The sequence below is a fragment of the Macrotis lagotis genome, chromosome X, assembly GCF_037893015.1.
Source record: "Macrotis lagotis isolate mMagLag1 chromosome X, bilby.v1.9.chrom.fasta, whole genome shotgun sequence".
Lineage (NCBI taxonomy): Eukaryota > Metazoa > Chordata > Mammalia > Peramelemorphia > Peramelidae > Macrotis > Macrotis lagotis.
The window spans coordinates 311,570,916-311,589,957 of record NC_133666.1 but is presented as its reverse complement, the minus strand read 5'-3'; the positions used below and the strand labels follow the sequence as shown (position 1 = coordinate 311,589,957).

The following is a 19,042-nucleotide window of genomic DNA, read 5'->3' as shown; positions in this document are numbered from 1 at the left end:
TTTAAAAAAACTGATCATTTTCTTGGACATAGAGGAATTATAACCATGCAAAAAGGTAGAAATAGATATTTATTATGGACCATAATAAATAATGTGAAAATAGAAACTTTTTTAAAAAGATGCAGACCGAAATTGATTACATAATATTGTGAAAAATGAGCTGTGTATGTGTAACGCAAATGCTGTTAATAAACATTAAGTGATATCATTAATTTTATTTAGTTTTAAATAGTTTTGTTAGTAACTTACCCATTCTGATACTCTAGAATTTATCACTGCTGCTCCTTTTTCTTCACTCTCCAGAAACAGTTGCTGATAACCAGAATGTTACTGAAATATATCTCCCTCATATATACATATATCATTATTATGCTATGAAAAATCAGTTTGGATTCAGATAAATGAGATTTTCCTGCATTTCTATTTGCCTGTGGGTTTCCCCAGAACAAGTGTTTGTGTTTGTTTTTATATTTTTAATCTTGTTTCAACAAATTATATAGTAGAATGTTTCAATTATATAGGTTCTTTGCTTTTTGTCAATGAAAGTCACTCCTTTCAGTTTCAGTAGATGCCTTTAAGGATACCTTCAATCAATTAACAGTCTAATATTCCTTGTTTCTTTATTTGTAAGTAAAGAATGGTGAATGTTTTTCATAATAGTTAACAAATTCACTCTGAAATTTGAAATGGAGAGCTGAGCTTTTTTCCCAATCAAAAGTTGTTTTTGCTGCCATCATGCCATCTAGTCTTTGATATCTAGAATCATCACTACCCCAGAAAACTTTTGGTTTAATTCATTAACAAACTTATAAATATAGAAATATTATCTTAGTATTCAGAGAAGAAAGGGAGTGATACTCTGTACAGTACCACCCTTTTCCTTTAAGTTCAAAACTCTCTCAGTTCTATTTTATACACTGTAAATGTGTCAGTGACCTGAGTTTGAATCCTGGCTCTGTTATTACTGTTGGGTAGGTCATCTAACCTTTCTGTACCTCAGCTTTCTCCTCTGTAAAATGAAGAAGAGTTAGATCAGATTGCCACATGAGATGCTAAGAACTTGATTCTTAAGTGATTGTTAAGTATTTCCATTTTCTGTTTTTTGAAACTTTTATGACTTTATTATGGTGAAAAAATTGAGATGCTTGGTGGAATTCCTTGTAACAAATTTGTTATGGAGTCGCATGTCCCAACTTGGAGACAGTTGAAGAGTTTTACCAAGGTAGAGCTACAAATATATTTATTAAACCTATTTTATTAAGCCAGGCACCTATAGAGAGAGTCTGGAGGTAATAGTGGGGAAGATGGGTAGGAGAAGGAAAAAGACAAGGAGAAAAGGAAATCTGGAGGTCAGTTTGGAAAGGATGCTGTGGCTAGCATGGGTCTTCTCCTTGAGTTAGAGGTTCTAGGAAGAGGTAGAGTCTAGTTTCAGTGTATCAATGCCTGATCTGGAGGGAGCATTTAGACTGAAGAAGTTTCAGGGGCATGATGAGGAAAATCTAGGGAATATTCTGGAGAGATAGGTAATTTTTTGCTTCCCAATTATTGTTTTAACATTGAATGTGAGAATTCAGTGTCATTATTTCAGTGAACATTGTATTTTGATCACTTTAGGTGAAAGATATCTATTTTTAATATCAATAATATTTTATTTTTCAATTGCATGTAAAGCTAGTTTTCAGCATTCATTTTTATAAGACTTTGAGTTCCAAATTTTTCTCCCTTTCCCCATCTCCCAGACAACATAGAATCTGATATGTTATATATGTACAGTCCTATCAAGCTTATCTCCATATTAGTCATGTTGTGAAAGAAGAATCAAAGCAAAATGGAAAAAAGTACAAGAAAGAAAATGTGAAAATAGTATGCTTCCATCTGCATTCAGATTCCATAGCTCTTTCTCTTGATATGGATGGTAGTTTCTATCACAAGTCTTTTAGAATTGTCTTTGATCTCTGTATCATTGAAAAAAGTCAAATCTATCATAATTGATCATCACATAGTGTTACTGTTACTATATACTCTTCTCTTGGTTCTATTTTCTTCACTTAGCATGACCTCATGTCTTTTCCAGGTTTTTTTTTTGTTTTGTTTTGTTTTGTTTTAGGTTTTCTTGCAAGGCAAATGGTGTTAAGTGACTTGCCTAAGGCCACACAGCTAGGTAATTATTAAGTGTCTGAGACTGGATTTGAATTCAGGTCCTCCTGACTCCAGGGCCAGTCTATCCACTGTGTCACCTAGCTGCCCCTCCAGGTTTTTTCAAATATCTGCACTTCATTCATAGACCACAATTTGTTCAGCCATTCCCCAACCAATGAACAAGATGGTTATTTTTAAAAAAATTGTCAGTGAAAATCACTCACACTGTTGTTCATTGTTGTAGTTGAGAAAGAGAATGAACATATGTGTGTTTTGTGTTTTATTTTTCCAAGACAATATTAATGATTTGCAAGTGATTTTTATCTTTTTTACTTTTAAAACATTTTATATGGCACACATTGAAGAGTCTGGGTCTTCTGTTTTCATGGTCACTATGGATGATTGAGGATTTTTCTTAAAGAATTTGCCTTAGATTTTACAATTTAATTGCATTAAAGTAGTTTACTTAGCTTCCCTTTTTTTAAAAAAGTACACATTCTCTCCTTCCTTTTCCCTCATTGTTCAAAATATAAAACCACTACCCTTTAAAAGGTAGAAAATGTTTTTCTTATTGAGGAAAAAGTGCTTTTGTTAGCAATTCTGTAATTTATTCCTCACCTATTATTATTATTGTTGTTGTTGTTGTTGTTGTAGTTGTTGTGAGTCAATCACCTTAAGTAACTTGCTCAGGGCCAAACAACTAGCAGCTCCTCTTGACTTCAGTCCCTAATGGGGGTCACTAACCTGGTTATTGTGTGATTCTGTGAATAGGGTTGTAACACTTCCTCCTGCTGCCTTTTGAGGGATGCTCCTTAGTTTATGAATAATTTTTAAAGGAAAAAACATATGAGGTTACCATTTATTTTACATAAGAAATCAGTAAAAATCTGCTCATTCATTTGTGTTCAGGAAATGAAAATTTTATTAGAACGTTTTCATGTTCTAATGTTTAATAATGCTTTTCTTGTGAGCAATGGCCCTGGAGTCAGGAGGACCTGAGTTAAAATTTGGCGTCAGACACTTAATTACCTAGCTATGTGACCTTGGGCAAGCCAGCTTTTTCTTTCTCATTTTCTAAGAACGTATTAGAGAATACCTGTAATTGTAGAATCTTATGGTAGTGAGCTTGATGATGTTACCTGTTGTTATTGACATTCAGTATCATTATGATTATTTTGAGAAGTTTGGATGAAAGTGATCAAAACTGCATTTATAAAAGTGAGTGGGGGAAGCATTAATGCAGATGTCAGATTGTTTCCTTTCTTTAGAATAACCAGTAAGAGTTGAAATTAGAGTCTAAGACTCTTCCATCCCCCACCCTGTGCTTTAAAAATGTTTTATAGTTGCTCTTTGCTCTAAATTAAACTTGTTACAGGGTTGCCTTGGGAGTACTAAGACCCTTAGTGACTTTACTAGGATAACAGAGCAGTACAATATGGTTCATCACATCACTTAACCCATGTTTTCCCGACCCTGAAAACAGCTCTATGCTGTCCTACCTCTTACATTAGAATTCTGTCTTCAAATAAATGGTATTACTTATGCAGAGTGACAGAATTTCAAATTTTCTAGTAAAAAGTAGAGTTCAGATTACTTTTTCCTGTTAGTAAAACTAATTTGAATTAAAAAAACAAAACAAACACAACTATACCTTACTTTGGGGTAGCTAAAATATTAAGATAATAACTAATTCTGTCAACTGATTCAGAAAAATAGGTATCATTCTATGTTTAATATTCTAGTTCAGTTCATTGACTTTTTTTTTTTAATATTTTTGTACAGGTCACTTTCCTGTTGAATCTTTGGCCTAGTTTCCTGGACCCCAAACCTGCTCCATGATCTAGATCTAGGAACGTTGTGGAATTTTGAAATGAAGATGGAGGAGACTGTGGGAAAAGTTGAAGAACTTACTGAGTCTACAGTTCCACCAAAGATGTCTGAAAAACAAGAAGCAGTCCAGACAGAAGATGGACCTATAGTGCTAGAGTCTCCTTCTCAGAAAGATGGTGTGGGTGATTCTGCAGTTCTTTCATCAATGCCTTGCTTGCTAATGGAATTAAGACGGGACTCCTCAGAGTCTCAACTGGCATCTACAGAAAGTGATAAACCAACAATTGGCCGAGTTTATGAGAGTGACTCTTCTAATCATTGCATGCTTTCACCTTCCTCCAGTGGACATCTGGCAGATTCAGATACATTGTCTTCCGTAGAAGAGAACGAGCCCTCCCAGGCAGAAACTGCTATAGAAGGAGATCCTTCTGGAGTATCTGGATCAACTGTTGGTCGCAAGTCTAGACGGTCCCGATCTGAAAGTGAAACATCAACAATGGCTGCCAAGAAAAATAGGCAGTCCAGTGATAAGCAAAATGGCCGAGTTGCCAAGGTTAAAGGTCACCGGAGCCAAAAGCACAAAGAAAGAATCCGGCTACTGAGGCAGAAGCGGGAGCTTGCTGCTCGCAAGAAGTATAACCTGCTGCAGGACAGCAGTACCAGTGATAGTGACCTGACCTGTGACTCGAGCACGAGTTCGTCAGATGATGACGAAGAAGTTTCAGGGAGCAGCAAGACAGTCACTGCAGAGATACCAGGTAGAGGATGTTTTTTAAACTGAACAGTAAAGCGCCTGACACCGTTTCTCAGCTGTCTGGCTCAGTTAGATGAGTGACATTTGAGAAAAACCAGGAGACCTGCAGCTCTGTGTAAATTTGAAGACTGCAGTGTATTAACAAGACATGGCCAATTAAAAACAAAACCAAACTAAAGCCAAACCTGTTCTGAGGTTTCTTGTGCACTTTTTGCACATCAACAAAAATAACTAAATGGTAAAGTGATAGGGACAAGACCCTATCAAGTCATGGAATTTCTCACAATTTTTCTCTGTAAACCATTAAATGAACTCCCATCCTTGCTTTTTAATATTGATTAGATTTAATAATCGTTATACAGCTTCATTACTAAATACGTTCTCCTGAAGAGTAGGCACTTTGTTTCATTACACAGCAGCTGCTCCTAAGTTTATGGTGTCTGAAATGTTCATCTTTTATCTGAGTTTTCTCATAACTCCTTACTGCTTAATACAGTGCTTGCTCCTTTTATGTTTTATGATTCTGATATATACATTTCAGTGCATGACAAGCTTAATTGCTCTTGTTGTGCATTATTGCTATGTGAAGCTGTCACTTATTTCATTAAAAAATGTTTTTGCAAAATTTCCCCCTTCAACCTTCTAAGATTTAAAAAAATTTAAACCAATCTGTTTACTAGCTTTCATGTTGCAAGGGTCTATAATTTATTAAGTCTGCCTCCACCATATAATTGAGTGTGGAAAAATTATTACAGGGGCAGTCTCGTAATTCATAGAATAAAAAAGATGAGGTTTTGAATGTTTCTTAATTGGTGAATCTTCCTTTCTTAAGAGACTCCTATAGCATGATCAGAATATTTTGCAAACTGCTTATGTAGCATCTTTCTGATCTTTGCTTTGTTTTTGCAACCCTAAAGAGGGGGAAGTTTTGGTTTTCCAAATTTTTGTGGGTGGTCATACTATTTCTTTCTACTTTTCTAAAGGATGTTTGGGGTGTGCTTACCTCCACATGATAGAAAACAGCATATTGCTGATGTAAAAGGAGTATTTAAAAGAAAACCGTATTGGTTAGATAAAGCTACAAAGACCTAAATCTATATACATTGCATAACAAGAACGATTGTAAAGCACTTTATACATATTAAAGTGCTATATAAATGATTATAAGAATAAAGCATAGTATCATCTGTATAATGTTATGCATATTAAAGATAAGTTTTTCAGTCTTTAGAAATATTTGTCACTGTTTCACTATCTCCATTGTGTGAGTGGGGTTTGTTTCCCTATGGGAGCTATTTCTTTGATATTTTGTCACACTGGAGCTCCTGCTGTGAAGTGGGTTAAAATGATGAAAATGAGCATTTAAATACAAGAGAGAGCAAAGATGTTTGAGTTGTTATAAGGTAAACTCTAGTTCAGGGGTTCTTAATCTTTTTTTTTTTTTTTTTTTTTGCATCGTGGACCTCCTTAGAATGTGTTTGAATGAATAAAATAGAATTGCAAAGGAAGCAAATTACAATGGAATTAAAAGCATCTTCCCTTTTCTCTAAACAAGGTCAAGGATGCCAGGAAAAGAACCCTTACTCTAGGTGATGTTTAAATTTTTATACTTAATACTGAAAAAGGAATACCTTATAACAACTATGAAAATCTTTCCTCATACATTATGTGGGTAAATTCCATTGCTTATGCCCAGCAGTTCAATTTGTCCATATGATGGTTTTCTGATACTTTTAATTCTTTTAATTTTATTAAGGACATAGTTTTCAGGTTTATAATTTGCCTCTGCGACATAAGATAGCTATAATTTTCCCTACAGTTTTTCTTCTAATGTAGGTTTTTAAAAATCTGAGTTAAATAAACTGTTCATTGAAGATCAGACAAAATTCCTATAAAGGTAGTGTGAGGAATGTTCTGATTCTCCATTGCTATGCCTAATTCAAAAGCCAAATTCATGTTTCTATTTTCTAATAGTTTTGGTAGTGGGTTGGCTTCATTATTTCTGTTTTAAATCAATAAAATACGTTGTTCAATTTTTTATTTCTACAGTTTATTAACTAAAAAATGAAAGTTCATCTTTTCTCTGAATATATTTTCTCACTCACTGCAGTTCATATTGAGTAAGAATGGCATGTAGTGAGTTCTAAAACAATGCAGTGATATTTGAAGTGATTATCAGGAAGCAAATCCATAATAAGATGAGGGTAAGAATAACAATAGTTCACACTTATAGAATGATGGAAGATTGTCATAATGCTTTTCTTAATCCTACCTCTTTGAGGTAGATAGTGCACATATTTATTCCTATTTATAGAGAAGGAAATTGAGGCATAGGGAAATGAAATGACTGCCTAGCATCACATAGCTGGTGATTGTTGGAGCTAGGATTTGAACTCAGGTCTTACTAGTACTCTTTCTATATAATACTACTACTATATAACTTAGAATTTAAATGAGAAATCAGTTAGTCTGTGATTATGCTCTTTACTTTTAACTATAAAACTATAGATCATGTGGGTCTTTAATATTAGTCACCTCAACAAAATCATAATGTCATTGCTGAAATCATTTGCTAGCATGCATTTATTTTTGATGTGCTTATTATTTTGACATAGATATACCTCAAAACTCCCAAGAAGTCAGCATGATTTTTAATATTGAAATATTGTCTTATTTGCAATAAAGACAAGTGTTTTAAGCCTCATTTGCAAATTAGCTGTTTTGGATACATTCTGAAAGAACTCTAGTACAAAACCTGGAAAATGCAGATAAGCTGGAAAAAATGTGACTAGGATGACAGAACCGTGTGGGCAGCCAAGTTCAGTAGTGTCTGTGCATCTGTGGAACCAAGAAGGACAGTCAGGTTGTTTGAGGCTTTTGTTATTTTCCATCTTTTTTCACACATATACTTTAGAAAAAGTATCTGTTATTTTTAGATTTTTCCATGTTTAAAAGTGACCTTGAAAGTCAAAGGGGAAATGTGTTTTTAAAACTCCAGCATGGTTTGAAATGTTCAATGATTCTAAAGTAGTTTGACTGATGGGCTTTTATTTTAGGAGTGTAAATAATTACTGGTTGAGTTTCCATATATGTTTGTCCTTAAGAATTGAATTTATGATTGGGACAACAAATTATTATGGAGGTAAGAACTGTTAGTTTAGTGCAAGGGTTTAATTATTTGAACAACTAGAATTAGATTGTATCTTGGCTCCATTTGGATGTTCAAAACAGATGTTTGTTTATGTTTAAAATCTCTTGTCAAATTTCAGAGATAATCTGGATGTTTTAGCTAATTGATTAGGAGAATCGTATGTGGGGGAATGGTCCAAGAATAGAAAGTATTTTATATTGAACATTAATGTAATGATAATGCATATTTATAAAAGTTTATTTTTAGGGAGCAGAAATTCTTTATAAAAATAATCAGATTAATAAATTATACATTATTCTGTTGTTTTTTTTAGAGCCTTGTGTTTAAGGAACTATTTTTTTAGAATCCTTGATGTAAATTAGATTATAATTAGATTCTCAGAAGTTTATTCTTGGGAAAGAATTTTTATGTTTAATTTATAAGACTTTTTAAAAATATATATACAGAGGAAAAACATTTACTCTAATGCAAGAAATTTAATGCTTTGGAGAAGCTAATCAATGATGTGTACTAGAACATTTCTAGAGAAAACAAAAATGAAGATTTTATCCTACACTTATATAGTAATTTAAAACAAAAGATATCTTTGGATAATTTTCTTTATCCTTTGTTTTAAAATTGCACATTATTTAAATGATAATATGAATTCTTTTATATCTGGTAGTGCTTGTGACTTAGATTTACAAGCTTCGAAATCCATGGAAACTTAGCTTTGTAGAATTCTGCCTTTTGCTAGCTTCTTTCATTGATAATAACTTTTTTAGTGCTAGTTCCTTGTTTTCTTCACTTGTTTTTGTAGCTATAGATACTTCTTTCATAAAGGAAGGAAGTAACTCTTAATGTTTTGGTATACAGGAATGTAAATAGTAGTGCAAACTTGCTTTTATTCAAGAGGATAAGAGTTTTGAAAGTAGATTATCCATATGAATTTAGGAGATCAGAACAGAACAGATTCATCTACTTTTTCACCTTTTGTTATTAACTTAATCCAGTATTTATTGCCATCCACAACTAATTATCTTTGCAGATTATCTCCATTCTCCAACATCCCCTTTGTCCCTCAATCCATTGCTCAACATTTTTTCAGAAATAAATACAGATGGAATCCCTGATGGCATACAGTCAAAACATCCACTTTACTCTTCTTCAACTGTTCATTTAGTTTTATTTGCCTAACCTTTATCTTGTAGTAAGAACCTTTAAATGTGATGTTCTTGATGTTTCAATTAGCAATAAGCTAAATGATATCCTGCAGTCTCAGGAAAGCTAGTATTTAAATCATGAAATATTGCATGCTGCTTTGGATATTTATTAACTGTGAAGATATATAAAAATTATTTTTTATAAAAGATCTTAAACCACTAATTGTGGTACTAGAAACATTCATGGATATAGACTAAGTCACTTATGGTTGAAAATATATACACACACACATCTATTTTGAAACAAGAATAGAGTAATATTAGTGACAACATTCCCTTCTCACACACCCCACGCCCCCATCACACCCCCACTGCCTCCTTTGCTTTTCTTAAAAGTACTTTTTCAGGTAATTGGAGGTTGCAGGCTACTTGCTCATCAGTTTTGTATCCACCTGGCCATTAGCATTGTTTATGCTATTTTCCTGAGTTAGCATGTCTTAAATAAATATAATGTTCTGACTTAATGATGTCTTATCAAATGGCCTCAATGTCTTTAAAGCTGACTTCAGTCGTGCTGGGGGATCTGGAGGAGCGACCAGGGAAATTCCAGGATTGCTTGACAGGGGCACCGTGTGGGATAGGAACTGCATAGGCAATGTCCTGGAAGAGGCCATGAACTGCTTTGCCGAGATGCAGAGGCAGACAGAGGAGAAATTTCGCATGTGGATAGAAAAGCTTACTCGCCTGGACACTGAGGAAGAAAGCAAGCAGCAACTGGAACCCAGGGAACCTAAAATTCAACTAGTTGGCCAAAGAATTCCCCCTACCACTCAATCAGGTGCATCTATACAGATCCCTGAGAACCACGTTCTGCCACAACAGCCCTTCAGTTCTTATGTGAGCTGTCAAAATATTGATACTACATTAGAGTTTCCGACGACTTTTAATAACAATTTTCCAACTAACTTCTCAGAAAATGGAAATATTGCAGAGCATGATTTGAATCCATCACAGACTTAAAATAAGTCTTAAAAACTTCTTTGGATTATATAAAGCAAAACAAACTTTTCTCCCTGTGAGTTGTTTTCCCCTTTGATGTTTTAAACACAATAACAATAAATGTTTTATTTTAGGAAAATTTTTATGTGCTCAAAACAACACAAAAATAATCACCAAAACTTTGTGAGATATAAACTAGAATCCTTGTTATATATTCTTGGAACATTAGCATTATGAGTATTATACTATAATAGGAATAATATTCATTTGTATGCATTTTGCATGCCGAAATTATAGAAAAATTTAATTTAAAAATTTGACACTTAAGAAATCCCATTGCATCCAAGTAGTTATGAGCATTTGCTAATTTCATATGTATCTGTTTTTACTTACATTCTGCAATTTAAACTTTCCTAAATATCATTGTCTCCATTCTTGTTTCCCTCCTTATTTCAATTTGGCAGATTCTATAAAATAATCTTACCTCAAAGATTGCATAGGTAATGAATGTGCATGACAATATATGTCTCATCAATCCACATAATATTTAATCATTCACTTTTACTCAGTAGTCTTTTGTGAATTTCCTTGCCACATAATTAAAATAACACATTCACCTGGAGGAAAAAGAACCTAAATCATTCATCAGATATTGAGTATCTCTCAGGTGCTCTAGGATGCCTAAAAATGAATAAAACAATAGTCTCTTCCTTCAAAAAACCTTGACTTCTATTTAGTAAAAATAATTGTGTCATAAATTAGTTCATAGATGAATGTATATCTTCAACTAAGAAATTTTTACTGGCCACCATTGCACTCTTACCTAAAATGCACACATTTTTCTTTTATCTTTTTAGAGTAGTCTTATTAAAAATATTAATTATTAATAGGCACTTTTGAGTAAAGTGGTCAGTTTAGCTAAGTGCTAAGTTTGTCTTAATTTTGTTAGACTTGGAATTAGTAACTCAAGGAAATACATAAATACTCATACATTGGAATTTCTATTGGACATATGATAATTGGGGTGATTTTTCACAAGTTTAAATTATACTATAGTAGATACTATAATTATACAAGATTCAGAAATACTGAATTTTATTTTTTGATATGCAGATACATTGAGGATATTGATGTTTATAAAAAGGAGAAAGTGTTTAATAGGAATAACTTATTTTGGACCTTTATGGTAGTTCTCTTTTTCTTGGTGCCATTTTCTTGGCTTAGCCTTAAAAAATTATTCTTTAGCTCATCCTTCAAAGTTACATTAATATAGTTAATCATCTTTGATGGGTACTTATTTTAATGGATGAAAAAGTTGCAGTTGTGATTTGAGGAATGTTTTAATTGTGTATTTTAGAAATTGAGAAGAATAGGTTGTTTTTTGGAGTTTTTTCTAGATTATGCTTTGTGAATTTAGTTTTGAATCTGTCAACAGACTGTTTGGAATGAAGTAAAAAGAATTAATTTTTTTCTGTTGAAATGAAGAGCATTTATTTGTAGTTTGTAAATTAAACCTAGAGAGTATGTTTTTAATATCTTTCCTGGTCAAGCTGATGTTTTCTCTCCGTTTCAATTTTATGTGTGTATGGTTTAGAATTGGAAAAATAATGCTATGTGATTTTTTTTTCTACTTTCCTTTATCTCCACCTCCCCCCTTTGTCAAGTCTTGAATATGAAAACAGGGATTAAAATGGGTAAGGAAGGTAGAAACTGAGATATTGGACCTCTTCAACTTCTTAAATTTTACAGGTGATAGACTTTGTTCTTTTATGGTTATCTTTGAAAGAATATGTAGGAGCCAAGAAACATCCATTGAAATTAGAACAAGTTGAGAAAGATCGAAAATCTCCTATTTTTTATATAATGCTTATATAAAAGACCCTCTGTGGATAATTTTTGATAATAGAATCATAGTTTAAAAAGATTTTAGATGACCTGTCCTCAGTTTCTTATGTAATTTTAGGTATGAATTTTTCACTATAATCTATACATCTCTTTGGATGAAATTATATGACCATTTCTTTAAAATTATACTGTGTATCTTATAGTTGTAGGTAAATTGAAAAATGTAGCTGTGGCTTTGAATGGCTAATTAGTTTATCCTCAGATAATGGTGAGATTTTTCAAGGGAATTTTCCTATTCCCCTTTTTAGAAAATAATAGATTTTTACTATGTATAAATTTTTAGAAATATAAACCAAATTAATTTTTAGCATGTTAACACTACTGATTTTTCCATGTATGTACAAGCTGCTTTAAAGTTAAATGATTATTTTTCATCTATCAACTAGTATTAAGAAATTAAGCATGTCCAGGTATTCTTTTTATTTTAAAAAATAAAACATTTAAATATCTTACAAAGGAAAAGCTGGCATGTAGACTTGAACCAACTAAGTAGTTGCTAGAATTACATTGACATGACTTGTTGATTCAGTTGCACTGGAGATAGTATGATCTTCATCTTTTTTTTTTTTTTTTGGTATTCATTAGAAAGCACACAGTTGAATGGAATGGATGAAATGTGTCCTAAATATGAGTCTTAACATTTTAATTTGTATTTATGTAGGAATATTTTTGTATTAAAAAGGGCTCATAAGTACTGTGAAGTTCCTAACATACAGTGTTTAGAATTCAGTAGTAAAAGTTTTAGCAAAAAGATAAAGGGGACTTTAAAAATAAACAAGTATAACTCTTTAGTTAATAGAAACCCTGCCCCCTCTTCCCCCCCCGAACATTATAACTTTTTCCATTCAAAAATAGGTTTTGAGTTATTCTCTTATGTGAGAAGTTTAGCATTATAACGATTTTATAGCCAAAACATTTAATTGATGTAATTTAAAAAACTTGATCAGTTTTGCTTACGTGCCTTGAATATATCATAATGTATTACTGTTGAAAGGAATATTGTTTTGAAAAACAAACTTGGAAGAATCTCAGTGACAGAGGTTGTTCAAATCTGAACAGTTTGTTATCCCCTTTAAAACACACCCAAATGAACCACTTGAAGATCTCCAGGGATTGAGGGAGCATCCACTACCTCTGGAAGGCAGCCCATTGATTATTAGGAAGCTTTTCATTTTATCAAAACTAAATTTGTTTCTTTGTATCGATCTACTCATTGCTTTGTCTTCTTTGACCAAATAGAAGAAATCTAATCTCTTTTCTATCTGACAGCCATTCATGTTTTTGAAGTAAATTATTGTGTGTACCCTAAGTCTTCTTTTGTAGGCTTAATGTTCTTACTTCCTTTGTCATATCTTCATATGTTAAGATATCGGAGCACATCATTTCCTTGTCTTTCTCCTAATGAAGATTGATATTTCTGGACTCATTGTCTTTTATTTGTGATACATGAATACTATTTGAAAAGTATAAAAGTGAAATAATGTTTCTACTATGATCTCACTGCTCACAATGGAGTATTTCTGTGGTCCTTTAATTAAAAGTACAACCAGGTCTCAGTGTGAATCAGTGTGAATAATGAACGCTCCTGAAATGGAAGGTTCAGTATTCGACTTGCACTTGATATTTCCATTGGGCTGGAACTGATATTTTACTTAATTATAATTTCAGATAGTATAATTTCAAAAATACCTGTAATTCCTTCAAGGTTTCATTATTCAGTCTTGGATTTGTAAGAAAGCATTTGTTTTTGAGTACAAGATAAAGATGTTAAGTGTTTTCATAAATATTAGAAATATGCCCCATTCTGACTGTTAGCCCATAAGTTTTGATACTAGGGGGAAACTCCCCTTCCATCAAGCTTTTAAATTAATCCAATTTTTGGTTGAAGTATTTATGAATAAAAGCCTATTCCCATTCTATTTTTCTTTTCCTTCTTTATGGGTACATAAAACAATTCATGAACATTTTAGTAGAAAAAAAATATGTCATTGTTTCATTTAGGTAGCAATTTGTTTTCTAGAAGAGGAAAGGATGAAGATGACTGGGCTGTTGATTTTTCAGTTTCCTTGCATTTACATGGTGAATTTTTTTTTTTTTTTCACAAAAGATGCAAGCCACAAAGTCCTTTCTATTTGGTCCATGTAGAGATTCTAGTTCATCTGCCATGTAATAATCTTTTGGAGAAGTCAGCCAATCAAAGTGACACTGAAAGACATTCATTTTTCTTAATGGGTTAACTATTTGAGTATATATTAATAACAACTCAAATTTTATACAGAATCTATTAGAGCTGTCAAATTATTACTCTGAATTTGATTTTTTAGCTTATGCCTCAGAAAAGTTGAATAATGAAGTTAAAACCATAGAATTGAAATCACGATTTCAACAGAATATCCTCAGGGAATTAATTTTGTAGAAGCCTTTCTTTGAAGAACAATCCCACAAATTATAGTAAATAATATTTCTGCATAGGAAATGTTATATACCATTGAGTATATATAGCATATACTTATTCTATTGAGCTTTAGAAGTATTTCTTTATCCAGGTTGATTTTAAATATCCCCTTAGAGTTTTTGTAATTTTAAAAATTTGGTGTATAATAAGTAATAATGTGGGATAGGGGTGATGGCAGCCAGAAGGAGCGGTCAGTAAATATTGTTTCTAAGTACAAAATATGACTGTAAATTCTTTAAGATCAAGTAACAGAAGTTACATATCAAATAAGTGTCACCTTGGAAATAGGTGGCTATACTTAATCTACTGATATTTAAGGCATCTTTGGGAACTCCCTCTGAAATTTGCCTTTAGTGATCTTTGCAGTATCATATCCTTGGTAGTGACAAAGCAGCATTCTTTGATGGTGGATTTGAGTTGGGAGGTAGCTTCTATCTTTGGTCAGAAAAAGAATATGAAGTAATGGGACATCACTTTTTAAAGAAAATTATACTGTCTCATTCTTAAACATATATCAAATGTGCTTTGAGCACCAGCAGTATCATTGGAATAGGGGTCGTCTTCTAACACTTCTTGCCAAGGGACTACTTACTCCTTTCAGTGTTTAAAACTACAATAGTGCTTTATAACATATATCTTGTGTATATGTGTATTATATATGTGTATACACACACACACACATATAAAATTAATCTAAGTTAGTTCAGCTTGTTGAGCAAGCTGAAATATCTATATAGTTTACAATTTATTGCCTAAAACATATTTTAAAATAATACATCCTGAATTAGTAGGGTCTTAAGGATTTCCTAATATAAGTGGACAAGTCAGAGAATTCCAAATTAAGACTTGTAAAGCCTTTGCAAAGATTTAGAATTATTCTCATTGGGAGAGAAAAAGATAAAATATAGCTTCAGGCTTAATGACATAAAAACACTTCCTCTGAATTTTGTTTTGCCAAAGGTGATAGGACCACATTGTCACCCATCATTTTGCTATCTTCTGGATCACTGGAAGGAAAATATCATATGGTCCCAGACAGCTTCACAGGAGTCTTCAGATAAGAATCCCTTGTTTTCATTTCACCTCTTTAGCTTATTAGTTAAATAAACAAATTCATCCCTTCACTCTTCTTAATAGCATCTTGTGATTTTTACTCATACTTGTTTGGAAAACTTGGATAGTTCATCAGAATAACCTTAAAATATGAGATTCCCATGAACTCTTTTTCATGTAATTTTTTTTTGGCTTCAGCCCATAAATTCTCTCCTTGGCTTTTGGAGCCCTTTTAGATATATCTGTGTTAAGACATAATTTGCAAAATGCTTCATAAGAATAAAAATACATAATTATAAATGGGGTAAAGATGACCTGGTTCAAGTCAAACTGATAAATGATGCTTACTGTGTGACTCTGGGCAAGTCACTTAAAGTTTAACTTGTAGAAATGAAATCAACAAGCATTTTATTAAGTACTTATTATGGGTAAATACCCCTTGTCTAAGTATAGAGATAGAAAGGCAAAAAAAAACCTTAAACAGTTCTTCCTCTTAGTTTCTGATATCCATTGGTAAATGGAATTTCTTTACTTGGGAGATAAGATCATAGGCCCCCCAGTTTTGTAAAAATTCATTAGTTTCTTCATGATTAAAGAACAAAATTTTGAATTTCATTTTTGATTGACCGATTGTCAATATTATTGTCAGTTATAGTCAATTGAACTATATTTATATTAAAGTTTTCATATTTTTGAGAGGATTTCCCTGTAGGCATATAATTGGTATGAATAAATTTCCTGATAATTAATACGAACTAAACTTTTTTAGAGAGGTGACCTTTGCAATATGAGCTATCAAGTATTTAAAAATAGCTTAACATTTTCCCCTTTGTAGCCAAATATTTCTCCAAGTTCATTTGATTTCACACACCATATTTCCTGCAATATTTTTTCTTTGTAAAACAATAAACAAAAGTATAGAAGCAAATGTGGAGGAGTGTACCTACTTCTTAATTTATTTTTACTCCAGATTCTTTTCTCATGCTCTGTATAAGTATTGTGTTATGAAATAAGATGTACATGGTCTCTGATAGGCTTTTCCCTGACCACAGATTTTAAAATATTTCAGTATGCATTGGTTTAGTTATGGACTTTTTGTTGTATAAGCCAAAATTTGTGACCATAAAAACACAGCTCACGTTAATTTGAATGACATTATGATCAAGTTTGTTCCCCATGCCCCATCCTAAGCCTGTCTAAATATATTTATTGAGAATGAGTTTGCTCCATATTGCAACAAAGGAAAAGTATTGTTCATTAATTTTGTAGTATTTCTCAATTCCCAATTTCCTCATGTTTTAATAGATTTAGCACATCTTCATTTAGGAAACCTCACTTTACATAATGGTTTTGATTCAGTTCTGTGAGATCAAATCTTATACCTGAAATTATTTTCAAATGGATTAGAGGCAGCTCACAGATGGCACAGTGGATAGAATACTGGACCTGGAGTCAGGAAGATCTGAATTCAAATCCAGCCCTAGGCACTTGCCACTGGCTATGTAACCTTGGGCAAGTCACTTTATTGTTGCTTCAATTTCTTCAACTCTAAATTGGGGATAACATAATAGCAACACCTAGTTCATAGCCGTTGTGAGGATTAAATGGGATATTTGTAAAATGGCGCATAGTAGGTGCTTAATAAGTGCTTTTTTTTTTCTTGCCCATTTAATTTAAAGAAATTTTCATGCAAATCCCTTTGTAAGACCTGGAATAATCTCTAATTTTTATTTTGTAATTTGAATTTTCAAATTCAATGTTGAGATTGTTTAGTTGGAAAGGGAAACACTTGTTATAATAGGAGGTGTTAGGGTTGTAGGGGAGCTGCATGGTACTTAGGTTATCTGTTCTGATGCCCATTTTGCAAATAAGAAACTAGAGAGGTTTAATTGACTTGCTTTCACAGATGTAGCAGTGGCAGGATTTGAAATAAGTTGCTCTAATTCCAAATCCATTATTCTTTTCACTATCTTGTATTGCATGAAGTTTTTTAAAAAAATTGAGAGTGCCTTTCACAGGATAATTTTTTGTGCCTAATAGTTTAATCCATGTGAATTCCACAGAACTTCTCTCCCTTTTAAAAATTTTTTTATTTTAATTTTTTTAGGTTTTTTTTTTTTTTTTTTTTTTGCAAGGCAATGCGGTTAAGTGGCTTGCCCAAGGCCACACAGCTAGGTATTAAGTATCTGAGGCTAGATTTGAACTTACGTCCTCCTGACTCCAGGGCAGGTGCTCTATCCACTGCACCACCTAGCTGCCCCATTCTCTCCCTTTTAAATATATGTTTTTGTTATTCAGTCATGTCTGACTTTTCAAGATCCCACTTGTTTTCTTGGTAGATAGTGGAATGATTTACCATTTCCTTCTCCAGTTCATTTTCATTTAAAATATTTTAATTGAGGCAGATAAGTTACTTGCGCAGGGTCTTAACAGTTAGTATGTCAAATGAGGTTGAATTTTGAACCTCAGATCTTCCTGACTCCAGTCCCAGCTCTCTATCTACTGTGTAACCAAAATATATGTATATGTACCTATTAAAGCTTAATATTGCAATGTGACTTTTGGTACATTCCATGTAGGCAGTTTAAATTGTGATATAATTTGTATTATAGAAATAGTTCAGGGCAGCCAGGTGGTGCAGTGAATAGAGCACCAGCCCTGGAGTCAGGAGGACCTGAGTTCAAATTTGGCTTCAGACACTTACTAATTACCAAACTGTGTGGCCCTGGACAAATCGACTTATTTAACCCATTGCCTTGCAAAAACCTTTAAAAAAAAAAAGGTTCCTAGAGCAATTTCTGTTGAAAATGTATTCAAATCCTCTTTAAAGATAGCTGAGAAGGTTGCCTTTGGAATAAGTATTACAAGACAAATTAGATTTAATTTAATCATCAAATACCCAGAGAGTTTTATGAACAAATTACCCTTTCTTGTCTTCTCTTTGAATACTCCCAAATTCAGGAAGGGTGTTAGAAAAATGTAAATCAAACTTGAATAATCCAATCATTGAAAGATTTAAATCCAATGTTACTACAGTGTAAATCAGATGCTTATAAAATGAAGGAACTCTCAGGAGTGTTTTTTTTTTAAGTAATGAAGTTCTATTTGCATTCAATTTTAATGCTTTAGGGAAAATGTTACTGGACTATTAAGCTTCTTTATTTTCTGTATTTTCACTGTGTATTATTTGCCAAACTAATCCTGTACATTTTAATTGTACTGCAATCTTGACTTAAATAAATATAAAATGTGATTAAATGATTCTTGTTACTACATTTATAAAATGGGCAATATATTCTATATTTTAGTCCATTCCTATGATAACAACTAATATTTGTTCAACTTTCAAAGATTTGTTTTCTTTAGTTGTGAAGTAAATCAAGTAAGATTGTTTTTATGAAAGATTTTAATTCAGTTCTTGAATTTTCTTAATAGTGATACGTTTCAAAAACTCATGTTGTGCTACTTAAAAATGCATTTACCTTTGCTTTCAATTGATAGAAGCTGTTTTTGACCCCTCTAGCTGTCAAATAATGAATAAATGATTTAGAAATATTTTAAGAAAACAGGGTTTATTTTTTTCTTTCAATTTAGAATAAGCATAGACAATTTTC

The 19,042-nt window shown here is 32.4% G+C and overlaps 1 protein-coding gene across 13 annotated transcripts in view; it reads left to right on the top strand.

The window, feature by feature from the left end:
- The window catches only part of ARK2N (arkadia (RNF111) N-terminal like PKA signaling regulator 2N), a 148,981-nt gene that overhangs the window by 100,162 nt on the left and 29,777 nt on the right, over positions 1-19,042 (top strand). For 12 of the 13 annotated variants that reach the window (XM_074206052.1, XM_074206051.1, XM_074206050.1 and 9 more), the window contains one exon: positions 3,922-4,727. In XM_074206052.1, coding sequence (XP_074062153.1) covers positions 4,010-4,727 — 718 coding nt within the window. In that variant the 5' untranslated portion in view covers positions 3,922-4,009. Of the gene's footprint in view, positions 1-3,921; positions 4,728-9,575; positions 10,092-19,042 lie in introns of all 13 variants that reach the window. The other variant, XR_012472302.1, reaches the window with a different exon arrangement.